This window comes from Pseudophryne corroboree, chromosome 4 (assembly GCF_028390025.1).
Source record: "Pseudophryne corroboree isolate aPseCor3 chromosome 4, aPseCor3.hap2, whole genome shotgun sequence".
NCBI lineage: Eukaryota > Metazoa > Chordata > Amphibia > Anura > Myobatrachidae > Pseudophryne > Pseudophryne corroboree.
The window spans coordinates 291,194,400-291,207,525 of NC_086447.1; the positions used below are offsets into that span (position 1 = coordinate 291,194,400).

The window sequence follows — 13,126 nt, forward strand, 5'->3', positions numbered from 1 at the left end:
GGTTATTGCTGTAAAATGACTTTCACAAAGAGGCTAGGGACCTACAGTCAGAGCCGGCCATAGGCATAGGCAAACTAGGCAATTGCCTAGGGCATTTGATATGCCTAGGGGCATCATCAGCTTCTGCTGATTAAAATGATATGAAACATGCCTATATTCTGTATGTAGCATTTCATATGCAGATACAGGCACAATCTCACACAGTATATTGGCATGCTGCATATCAGTTTAATCAGCAGAAGCTGCTTGTGCATCCTAGCCACATAGCAATGCAAATAAGATGCATTTTCATAAAAAAAAGTGCCCGACGTTAGCATTGATGCAAGATTTGTGAGGACATATCTGTATCCAAGCAGAGGCAGAAGTCACAGTGTTAATGGAAGTGTGAGTGCATGTGAGTGGGTTGGTTGTGCAGTAGTGTTCAGAATATGTGTAAGGAGCATTATGTGTGTCATGTAAAAATGCATTAATAATGTGCAACATATGTGTAAAGGGCCACTATGTGTGTCATTATGTGTATAAGGGCATTAATAATGTGCGGCATATGTGTAACAGGGTACTACTGTATGTGTGTCATTATGTGTATAGGGGCACTAATAATGTGCAGCAAATGTGTAGGGGGCACTATGTGTGTCATTATGTGTATAAGGGCATTAATAATGTGCGGCATATGTGTAAGGGACATTATGTGTAAAAGGGCATTAATAAAGGTTGTCATAATGTGTAAGGCACATTATGTTTATAAGGACATTAATGTGTCTCATATGTGTAAGGGGCATTACTGTGTGGAATTATGTGTATAAATGCATTACTAATGTGTGGCATTATGTGTATAAGGTGCTCTACTATGTGGCGTTGCAAATAGAAAGGGCACTACTGTGTCGTCTAATATGAATAAAGAGCAATAAGGTGTGGTGTAATGTGAATAAGGAGCAATTCAGTGAGATGTAATGTGAATAAGGGGCTCTACTGTGAGGAGTAACGTTTATAAGGTAAAGTGATACTACTGTGGGATGTAATATGAATTATGGACACTATCGCATGATCAAATGTGAATAAAGTTGCAGTACTGTGTGGCGTAATTGGAATTGGGGTTACTATTGTTGTCCATGTCCCTTCCCAGCAAGAAGATGCCCCTTTTTGGGCTGTGCGTCAAATGTGCGAACTGTTCCTATTTAAAATATAGGGGGTACAAGGACTGCTATGGGTGAGGGGTAATGGTGCTGGGAAAGAGGTGCAAGGTCAGAGGCAGAACCAGCGGTGGTGCTAGGGGGCACCAGCCAAAATCTTGCCTAGGGCATCATATTGGTTAGGGCCGGCTCTACCTACAGTATTTGTTAAAAATAGATAAATGTTCCAAAGCCTAACATTCCTTATGGCAGATATTGATAGCAATTTTAGAATGGGTTTCGGGGCTATTGATCTTCTCCCCAAAGTCAGCAAAACTGCCAATAAGAGTGGATTCTCAAAGCTGTTCTTTCACTGCATTAAAAGTTTACCCTGCTGGGCTCTTTCCTGGCAGTGTTAATGCACATGTGCCATCTTAGTTTTCGCATGCAAACTCTGAGAGCAGAAGGACGTGGATCCCAGAGATACCTCTTTGTAATCCAGGGACTCATCCAGTAGGAAAGAGCAAGCTACTGTAGCACCATCTGAAGATGACATAGATATTGGAGTCAAGCAGTTTGACCAATAGCTCAACAGGAACGTCCCTATACATTGTATGGGTTTTTTTTTCCCTCTCTGATACTGAAAGTAACACATGGTAATATGCAATAGGTATTGTATTATTAAATAGCCTCTTTTTTTTTTAGCTTAATTTAGAGCTAACCATGTGGAAACTGCTTTTTCCACAAGATTACTGTGCAATTATAGGGGGTTATGATTGCGACGCAACCGCAATTTACCCTGTCCTGCTCCAATGCACATGTCCCATCCTGCACGTGCATGGCCCAGCCAATGCAATCGCATTGTGGGATGGTAGTGTGGCATTTCAAGGGTGGGAGGCTAGAAACGGGTGGGTTGGTGATGGAAAAGTTGGCGGCAGTGCGCCTGAGAAGGCAGGGGTCGTCCACGGTTATGGTGCAAGATTCATATGGCTGTGGGTAAATCATAGATGTGGCCTCCATTGCAATACTACTAAGCATAAAGCCTATTGGAGTGCACAGTCCCTATAGTAACAGTCTGAGTAGATTCTGTCACAAAACTTTATAGGCAATTAGCTTATCCTAGCAAGCTCGCATCTTTATCTATGGTGTGGGTCAGACGCGTGCATGAGCATCATTCTGCTCCATTATTGATCTATTAAGATCCAGTGTGATGAATCCTGCTGCACATAGCATTGATACATGCAGTTTGTGCCAATATTGCATCATGTGATGGGTAATAAAGCGGGGTGACTGATGGCAAACTTGCCAAAACTGCCCTGACCTGCATCTGTCCGCCAGCAGGGCTTGTCTCACAGTAACGTTAGTGATTGTGAGATCTGTTATAATAGCACACAAAAGTCTTCAAGACCAAAATGAAGGATGATTTCATTTGTATTAATGACAAATGCCATTCCCTGATAAGGAGCGAGTGTGTTGGATGTGGAGATTTCATTCCTCATGAAATCAAACACAGGTAACTTTTAGTTAAATATTTAATCTCAATTGTCCTTGTTTGACTTTGGTGATTTCAAGGTGTTGCTTTTTTTGGCTTAATCATTTTGAAGTGTTCTGTGAATGCACATGAAAACACTTCAAAACATAATTAGCTCTCTTTCTTCCCTGCATTTAAAGCTTCCATGTGATGCCTTCAAATATCTAACTTGGCACAAGTTGAAAGAACATGATGTACAAGGGACTCAACTTCGTTGTCCTAGAGTAAAAGAAGGTAAAGTAAAAACAACGCTTATCTGCAAAAAACATTTGCTAAAACCTTACTAAAAATGTTCCGCCACTCGACCTAAAACATGTAATATATTGGCATCATTGTTTGCAGCTGTTTTTCCTTTTTAACATGTGCATACATTTTATTTGAACAAAGGACCACCAGAGGATGAACTAGTAATAAGAGGAGAGGTACATCTATTCCAAGAAAGGACACACACAAATGATAAAGAGATATGGAGACAAAGACTGCAAGAGAACTGGGAGAACTGTGTGGTAAGATTCTAATAATCAAGTAGTTTTCTTTTGTGATGATGGAAATATTTGGTATGCTGCAGCTAAATGTGTTCTAGAAGTGGAGGTATTTGCTAAAACACATCATCGTACTTTGTTTTTATATATATATATATATATATATATATATATATATATATATATATATATATATAAAACATGTCCCCAGAATAAGTAAAAGCCTTGCTACAATCTGCAATGAGGCGGCTACGAAACACATATGTATTGTGCTCATGAGGGATGCCAAGACATTGGCAGGGTCCCTGTACTAGAAGGGTAGAGGGGACATGGCCAAGCAAGGGCTACGTGGTCACTCCGTGTTGAAAATATAGACTCTCTACTTGCCCTATTGGAGGCCCTGCTGCTACTCTAATAAAAAGAAATACAATTTAGCATACAAGCATGTCTTCAAAGTTTGTTAAATTACCACAAGTATCAACTGCCATCCCTATAGCTCTCTATGGAGACTGTAATATGGAGCTTAGCTTCTGTTCACTGATGTCATCTTGAGATTAGTTGTTTCTATAGAAAAGGTGCAGCTAGAGAGCGATCTTCTCATACCGCCCCTGACGCCAAGCTATGTATGCGTGTGTGCTGCTGGATTGATTCCCATACACAGTATTGAAGTCCTGGAAGTATGAAATGTGACCTTTTTATCATTAAATATTGGCGGGATAATCCCTGGAAACATTTGTTTTTGGGGATAACCACAAATATTTAGTATCCCCCAGATGTGCTATGTACTCCATTTCCGGCAGCATGTGCAGCCCCCATTGTTTTCCATAAGGGCTGCGAACCTTCCCAGCTTGGCCCTGATAGGCTAATGCCATCTGTAGATGGTGTTACTATATGGGATACTAATTTGGTGGTTTTTTTTTTCAGAGAGGGAGCCTCCATCAGCCCCCAGTGACGCATGTGCCAGGCGTACATACACATAGAACCCAAAACCAGAAGAAGTGTGATAATGTTACTCTATTACACTACTTCCAGCTCTTTGGCAGGACAGAGCCCTGGCAGGAGCATTTTAATACATTCGTGTGAATTTTCACATTTTGAATATTTGTGAAAAATATTTATCACATTTATCATTAAAAATGTGGAGAGTGATAATATGCCCCTTTACCTCTTCTCTGAGATAGCATCTCATCAGATGCGGTGTCCCGGCAAGAGTATTGAGATAACATCATAAAATGCGGAGAATATTGATGGTAAGAGGCTTTATATAACGGTGCAGAATTGCAAAACTTGATAAATAGGCCCCCAAACATTGATTGAGTAGGATGAGCACAGACATATTACCATGATTTATTGGTTGAATTCGATAAAGTGACCAACCTAAATAACCCGACCATGTCAGGACAGGTTAAAATGAAAACATAACAAAAAAAGTGACTCTGTGATTGCATTATTTAAATCAAGCTGTATTATACTATGGGATTTAAATGAGGCATTTCAGTCATATTAACTCTCCTAATCTCAAGGCTTCACTCAACACATGCTCCAATATTCATCTGCGACTTTGACCAATGGTTTAAATGGAAATAAGAATAAAAGCTAAACCAGGATTATTAAGCATTTACTCCTATTGCCTTTTCAAAGCTATTGGCTCAGACAGCCTACTCATTAATAAATATACCACCATGTGTGTTGACTGGATTTCCTGCAGGTTGATGATATTAGAAATCATTAGTTTTATACAGGTATTTGGTGATAAATTACTTGGAATATTTTTGCTCATTCTTAGGAATTAAAAAAAAAAAGAAAATACATCAAGGTGCAAAAGTGTGTTGAAATAACTTTCATATATTTATCCAGAGCTCACTTTTGTTTTCTTTATATATTTTTTTCAAAGCACATTGGGGGTAATTCCAAGTTGATCACAGCAGGATTTTTGTTAGCAATTGGGCAAAACCATGTGCACTGCAGGGGAGGCAGATATAACATGTGCAGAGAGAGTTAGATTTGGGTGGGGTGTGTTCAATCTGCAATCTAATTTGCAGTGTAAAAATAAAGCAGCCAGTATTTACCCTGCACATAAACAAAATAACCCACCCAAATCTAACTCTTTCTGCACATGTTATATCTGCCTCCCCTGCAGTGCACATGGTTTTGCACAATTGCTAAAAAAAAATCCTGCTGCGATCAACTTGGAATTACCCCCATTGTCAATTAACTCCGGCTTAGTTTCCAGCACAATGAGCGTGGATTTACACTACAGCTGTGTCTAGCAATCACTTTGAGTCATTTGTGTGCAAGATACAGTATGTTTATTATATGAGCTCTATGTCCTCATAACTCTTTTCTCTATAGCTAGACACTGTCAAGTCAGATTTTTTTTGATTGGTTAAAAAAAGCCATTTATTTACAGCCATTATAGCGTAGGTAGGAAAATAAACCGACCCTAAAAGATCTCCTAAACATCTAACTAAATTAAAACACTGATGGTATAAGGTCACTGCTTTTATTAATTAAATAAATGGACTCCGAACTGTTCTTCGTTCCCCACATTCAATCGGTCTCAAACTCATGTTACATACTTTTAAGGAACATATCCAATATACGACCATATCTTACACATGACACAGCAAAAACTCTAATGCACTCATTATCTCCCGCATTGACTATTGCAATAGTCTCCTTACTGGTCTTCCCAAAAATATGGTCTCACCACTACAATCTATTATGAATGCAGCTGCGAGGCTGATTTTCCTTGCTAGACATTCATCGTCTGCCGATCCACTCTGCCAGTCCCTCAATTGGTTACCGGTATTCTACCATATTCAATATAAAATACTTTTACTTACATACAAGGCTTATAATATATATAGAAGTGAAGACTATGGCGCTTAGGTGCAATTTTGTGATATCTATACCGTAAATATATGTAACCCTTAAAAAACAATTGAAGAACACTTCTCAATATGTTATATGAGCGGCAGCTTATAATGCAAAAACATGTGCTTGGTATGCACATATAATTTATTACAAGAATTAGTGAATACAAGCGCCCAAGAGTGTGGTTGGTATGTCAGGGTAAATGAAGGTATAACAGAAGGGTATGGTAAAAACTGGCTTAGATCACTTATCTGATAACCATAGAAACTTTGCTCAAGCAGTACTTCTTTGTTGCTTAGTACATGTGAATAAAACAGAAAAAAGCAAACATAGTGTGTACCGTTTAAAATTTCTGATTATAACACTGCTCAATTCCATAGGCTTAATTAGGGAACCAGCATATTCCCAGAATACAAACAGTATATAGCCTGAGCCGTGTATATATTAAAAATATAAAGATTTAATACACTTTGGGGTCTATTTACTAAGCCTTGGATGGAGATAAAGTTGCTGGAGATAAAGTACCAGCCAATCGGCTCCTAACTGTCATTTTTCAAACACAGCCTGTAGCATGGCAGTTAGGAGCCGATTGGCTGGTACTTTATCTCCAGCGACTTTATCTCCACCCAAGGCTTAGTAAATAGACCCCATAATGACATAAAAATACATAAAATTACATAAATGGCTGTATAACATGCGTACAGGATAAGAAATTATATAGAGCTTATCTGTCCATAAAATGGCTGGAAGGCATGCGTACAGAGTTCAAAATGTAAAAGGCTTATCTGTCCATAAAAGGAGATGTCCGCAAGTGGTCCGTCAGCAACAGGACTTCATCAAGGGAATGGACACAGTGAGCAAGCATGCTCTATTTATACCCAAAAAGGGCAATTTGTGATGACATCACTTCCTGTAATTAATTTTTCTAGAGCACTAAAAAACGTTTTATAATATTCTAAATGGCACTCAAAAAGTGACAATTAGACTTAGATGGAAAGAATTAAAAAGAGAAAGAAACCAGGAAAATAACCAGAACATCGTAAAATAGCATAAAATAGCCCTGCCGCCGGGAGAGCGTGGTGAAACGCATGCGTCATTTCCGGCCGGCGTATTCAGATTATGCTATAATGCAGACACAATTGTTATAACAGTGAAAAGATTCCAGTCTAGCAGGTAGTCTTTAGCTAAGAGAAGAGACCAAGTGACTGAATTTGTTTAAAAGATGTGAAGGAAGAATTGGAGCGCGCCGCCATGGCGATGACGTCACTTCCGATGTAAACACGGAAGTGTGTGACGGGGTGAATGTGGTGTTGAACGCAGCGCCATGACGGTGGCGTCATTTGCGTCTCACACACTAGGTGACCAACCAAGTGGGGGTGTTGTAAATAGATGCGATGGAACGCACCATTTACAGTGAAGTGCACCGAATGCAGCCGCGGTGGAACGCACCGCCATTAATTACTGTGACACGGAGATGATTTGTGTTAGCAGGGAATATTTAATAAAGTGATCAATTGTGAATACTATATCTACAATTAATTTTAAGTGAAGTGCAGCTATTAGTGTATATAGTGACAGTGTTGAATATATAGAAAACATATTATATTTTGAGTGCAATTAGATATTATTAATATAATGTTTATATATATATATATATATATATATATATTAATATATTTTTTTATTATTATTGTTTTATATTTTTTATATAATTGTTTATCTAAATAAATTACTTAACCAAGGGGAATTTTTATATCAAGTCATAGCATATCATATGGTCTTTTCAATATCAGCTGTTTGAATATTCATAGGTCTTGTCTTTAACTTTGTCCTTGCGTATCATTTGGAGTCCTATTATGCCTTTTCTTTGGAATTAGTCTTGTCTAGTGTCCCCGTCTGATGGAGGGTTAATAATGGTGCTGAAAAAAAACATAGATTGGCTAATGACATCTATTTAAAAATAGATGTAGACTTACATGTGAATACAGGTTGAGTATCCCTTATCCAAAATGCTTGGGACCAGAGGAATTTTGGATATGGGATTTTTCCGTATTTTGGAATAATTGCATACCATAATGAGATATCATGGTGATGGGACCTAAATCTAAGCACAGAATGCATTTATGTTACATATACACCTTATACACACAGCCTGAAGGTAATTTTAGCCAATATTTTTTATAACTTTGTGCATTAAACAAAGTGTGTGTACATTCACTCAATTCATTTATGTTTCATATACACCTTATGCACAGCCTGAAGGTCATTTAATACAATATTTTTAATAACTTTGAGTATTAAACAAAGTTTGTGTACATTGAGCCATCAGAAAATAAAGGTTTCATTATTTCACTCTCACTCAAAAAAGTCCGTATTTCGGAATATTCCGTATTTCGGAATATTTGGATATGGGATACTCAACCTTGTACCATAAGAAGAGGAAAAAAAAATTATAATAATTGTTCTACATAATTTTGTGCGGAAGGAAGGATAGTGTATCTAAGAATGGAAGTGTCAAAGGAAAGGAGCAATTTCAAAAGCTTCATTTAGTCCAGGCGGTGATAGAGTCTTAAGTTCATGAATCCAAAACATTTTTCGTTTGGAGAGCTTGTTTAGGATATCTCCCCCTCTTTCTCCGAGTTTCACCAGTTCAATTGCTTTAAATGAAATATTTTTGGGATTCGATTGATGTTTTTCTATGAAGTGTTTGGAGACCGTGTGATTGTCTATCTTATTTTTGATGTTTCTAATGTGCTCCTGGATTCGTAACTTAAGGACCCTTTTCGTCTTTCCGACATATTTAAGTCCACATGTGCACTCCAGCAGATATATTACCATTGTTGAATTACAATTCAGGTAATCTTCAATGCTATATTCTTTGGTATTGTCATGATTCATGAATTTTTTCCTATTTGGATGAAGATATTTGCAGACATTACATTTTCCACATTTATAGCATCCTTTACAATTTATGAAGGTGCTATTTCCAGGTTTGAGCTTGCTTCGTAGATGACTTGGTGCCAAGATATCCTTCAGGTTGCTAGTTTTCCGGAACACGATATCTGGTTTTGGTGGGAGGATTTCTTTTAATATTGGGTCCATCAACAAGATATTCCAATGTTTATTGATTGATTTTCTAATATTCTGTTCTTGATTGCTGAATGTGGTGATAAAAGGGGTGAAATTTTCGGGTTTCTTTTGTACTTGTTTGTTGAATAATTCTGTTCTTTGTTTATTAGCTGTTTTTTCTAATGCTTTATTGATCACATGTTCTGGATATTTCCTTTCTTTAAATCTGGTAGCATATGTTGTTAATTGATTTTGTCAGTCTTGTTCATTTTGAAATAAATCCTTGAATAATTCCTCCTCTCCTTCCCAAATAATCAAGATATCGTCTATGTAATGTTTATAGACAATCACATTTTTCCTGAATGGATTATTGTTATAGATGCAATCTACCTCCCATGCGCCCATTAGTAGGTTGGCAAAACTGTGCACAAAAGACGTGCCCATGGCCGTTCCACAAATTTGTAAGAAGAAGATCTGCTGGAATATAAAATAATTATGACCCAGAATGAATTGCATGAAATATTAAATAGCGTTCTTGTGAGTTGTTGATAGTTCGGGGTCTTTATCCAGGAATCTTCTGCAGGCTTCTATTCCCTTCTCATGAACAATGGATGTATAGAGGCTTTGCACGTCTATAGTAATCCAAAGATAGGAATCTTTCCATTTAACTGAAGACAGTATGTTGATTACGCTATTGGTGTCTTTCAAAAAAGATGGTAAATTAATTACATATTTGCACAAAAAATGTCTACATATTCTGATAGGTGACTAGTAAGCGAGTCAATCCCTGCGATGATTGGTCTGCCCGGCGGCTTTGACAAGTTCTAATGTATCTTTGGGAGATAATAGAATGTTGGAATTACAGGTGTTGCCGTCATGAGATACTGAAATTCAATTTTTATCCAAGGTGTTGTTATGAAAAATAATGTACCAATAGGACTCTGAGTTCTTCTACAAAAGAATTGGTGGGATCTTGTTGAAGCTGTTTGTAAGAGGATGCATCATTTAGAAGGCGTAGAGCTTCAGTTTCGTATGCGTCTCTATCTAGGAGTACAATACCTCCTCCTTTGTCTGCCTGCTTAATGATAATTTCATTATTCTCTTGCAGCTGTTTGAGTGCTTCTTTTTCTTTATTCTTCAAGTTAGAATGACGTGGTTTCTTCAGTTCGATGTCGCATAGGTCCTTTCTTACCAATTCCTGGAATACATTTATATGGTTACCTTTGGATTCCAATGGATAGAATTTAGATTTCCGTTTAAGGCCTGATTTAGATGGTTCTGTTGAGTCTATAAGTTGTTCTTGCTTTGCAAAATGTCTCTTTAGAGTAAGGGATCTTGAAAACTTATTAAGGTCTATGAATGTGTCAAATTTATTCATTTGTTTATCAGGTGCAAATTTTAGGCCTTTGCTTAGAAGTGATATTTCTGCTTCATTGAGGGTATGACTAGATAGGTTAAAGATGCCTTGTTCCACAGGGTTCCTTATTGTAGATATCGTCGTTTGCTTATTCTTCCTACGCCCGCCCCTTGTACCTCTTCTTCTTGGAAGCCTCTTTTCATGGGGGAAGTCCCTTTCAGTCTTTCTCTGAAAAACGTTTTCCTTGTCAAGAATGTATTCTATGTTGTCGGGTCTGGGGATAAAAAATCTGAATCACTGTTTGACTCCAATCTTTGGAGGGCTGAAAATCTGTTGTTCGTGATTATGAATTTTGAGGTTGGCAATATTTTTCTTTCTTATTCCTGATATGTTTGTTGTCGATTTTGAGGATGAGAATTCTTGTTCCCATAATGTGTCGTTTTCCATCTTCTTGCTCTTGGGTCCTGATATACAGGGACATGTTGGTATTTGTTATCTTGAATCTGCTCCAATTCTGTATTTTGTTGTGGAGGTAATCTTGTTTGTCCCTGAAGAATTTCTTTTGTTTACCTTTAATCACATCTTCCTCAATATGTTCCAATTTCCGTGTTAATGTCAGGACGTTTGCTTTAAATTCGTCATTCTAACTTGAAGAATAAAGAAAAAGAAGCACTCAAACAGCTGCAAGAGAATAATGAAATTATCATTAAGCAGGCAGACAAAGGAGGAGGTATTGTACTTCTAGATAGAGACGCATACAAAACTGAAGCTCTATGCCTTCTAAATGATGCATCCTCTTACAAACAGCTTCAACAAGATCCCACCAATTCTTTTGTAGAAGAACTCAGAGTCCTATTGGTACATTATTTTCATAACAACACCTTGGATAAAAATGAATTTCAGTATCTCATGACGGCAACACCTGTAATTCCAACATTCTATTATCTCCCAAAGATACATAAAAACTTGTCAAAGCCGCCGGGCAGACCAATCATCGCAGGGATTGACTCGCTTACTAGTCACCTATCAGAATATGTAGACATTTTTTGTGCAAATATGTAATTAATTTACCATCTTTTTTTAAAGACACCAATAGCGTAATCAACATACTGTCTTCAGTTGAATGGAAGGATTCCTTTCTTTGGATTACTATAGACGTGCAAAGCCTCTATACATCCATTGTACATGAGAAGGGAATAGAAGCCTGCAGAAGATTCCTGGACAAAGACCCCGAACTATCAACAACTCACAAGAACGCTATTTAAGATTTCATGCAATTCATTCTGGGTCATAATTATTTTATATTTCAGCAGATCTTCTTACAAATTTGTGGAATGGCCATGGGCACGTCTTTTGTGCCCAATTTTGCCAACCTACTAATGGGCGCATGGGAGGAAGATTGCATCTATAACAATAATCCATTCAGGAAAAATTTGATTGTCTATAAACGTTACATAGACGATATATTAAATATTTGGGAAGGAGAGGAGGAATTATTCAAGGATTTCTTTCAAAAGCTTACCACAAATCAATATAACTTGAAATTCACATTTGAGATCAGTAAAGAAAGTGTACACTATCTGGACTTAACTCTTTCAAGTACCCAATTGAAGATTACAACAAGTAACCACATAAAAGAAGTTGACACCAATATTTATCTTCACTTTAAAAGCTGCCACACCCAGAACTGGAAAACTAACATCCCATATTCTCAGTTCTATCGCATCAAACGCAACTGCAGTAATGAACAAGACTGCCAAAATCAATTAACAACATATGCTACCAGATTTAAAGAAAGGAAATATCCAGAACATGTGATCAATAAAGCATTAGAAAAAACAGCTAATAAACAAAGAACAGAATTATTCAACAAACAAGTACAAAAGAAAACCGAAAATGTCACCCCTTTTATCACCACGTTCAGTGATCAAGAACAGAATATTAGAAAATCAATCAATAAACATTGGAATATCTTGTTGATGGACCCAATATTAAAAGAAATCCTCCCACCAAAACCAGATATCGTGTTCCGGAAAACTAGCAACCTGAAGGATATTTTGGCACCAAGTCATCTACGAAGCAAGCTCAAACCTGGAAACAGCACCTTCATAAATTGTAAAGGATGCTATAAATATGGAAAATGTAATGTCTGCAAATATCTTCATCCAAATAGGAAAGAATTCACGAATCATGACAATACCAAAGAATACAGCATTAAAGATTACCTGAATTGTAATTCAACAATGGTAATATATCTGCTGGAGTGCACATGTGGACTTAAATATGTCGGAAAGACGAAAAGGGTTACGAATCCAAGAGCACATTAGAAACATCAAAAATAAGATAGACAATCATACGGTCTCCAAACACTACATAGAAAAACATCAATCGAATCCAAAAAATATTTCATTTAAAGCAATTGAACTGGTGAAACTCGGAGAAAGAGGGGGAGATATCCTAAACAAGCTCTCCAAATGAGAAATGTTTTGGATTCATGAACTTAAGACTCTATCACCGCTTGGACTAAATGAAGCTTTTGAAATTGCTCCTTTCCTTTGACACTTCCATTCTTATATACACTATCCTTCCTTCCGCGCAAAATTATGTAAAACAATTATTATTATTATTATTATTTTTTCTCTTCTTATGGTATTCACATGTAAGTCTACATCTATTTTTAAATAGATGTCATTAGCCAATC

General features: G+C 37.2%; 1 protein-coding gene across 2 annotated transcripts in view; it reads left to right on the top strand.

Annotated features, from left to right (window-relative positions):
- The window catches only part of LOC134911354 (dynein axonemal assembly factor 11-like), a 101,477-nt gene that overhangs the window by 60,887 nt on the left and 27,464 nt on the right, over nucleotides 1–13,126 (top strand). For both annotated transcript variants that reach the window (XM_063919597.1, XM_063919598.1), the window contains exons 3-4: nucleotides 2,781–2,874; nucleotides 3,028–3,146. In XM_063919597.1, coding sequence (XP_063775667.1) covers nucleotides 2,781–2,874; nucleotides 3,028–3,146 — 213 coding nt within the window. The remainder of the gene's footprint in view (nucleotides 1–2,780; nucleotides 2,875–3,027; nucleotides 3,147–13,126) is intronic.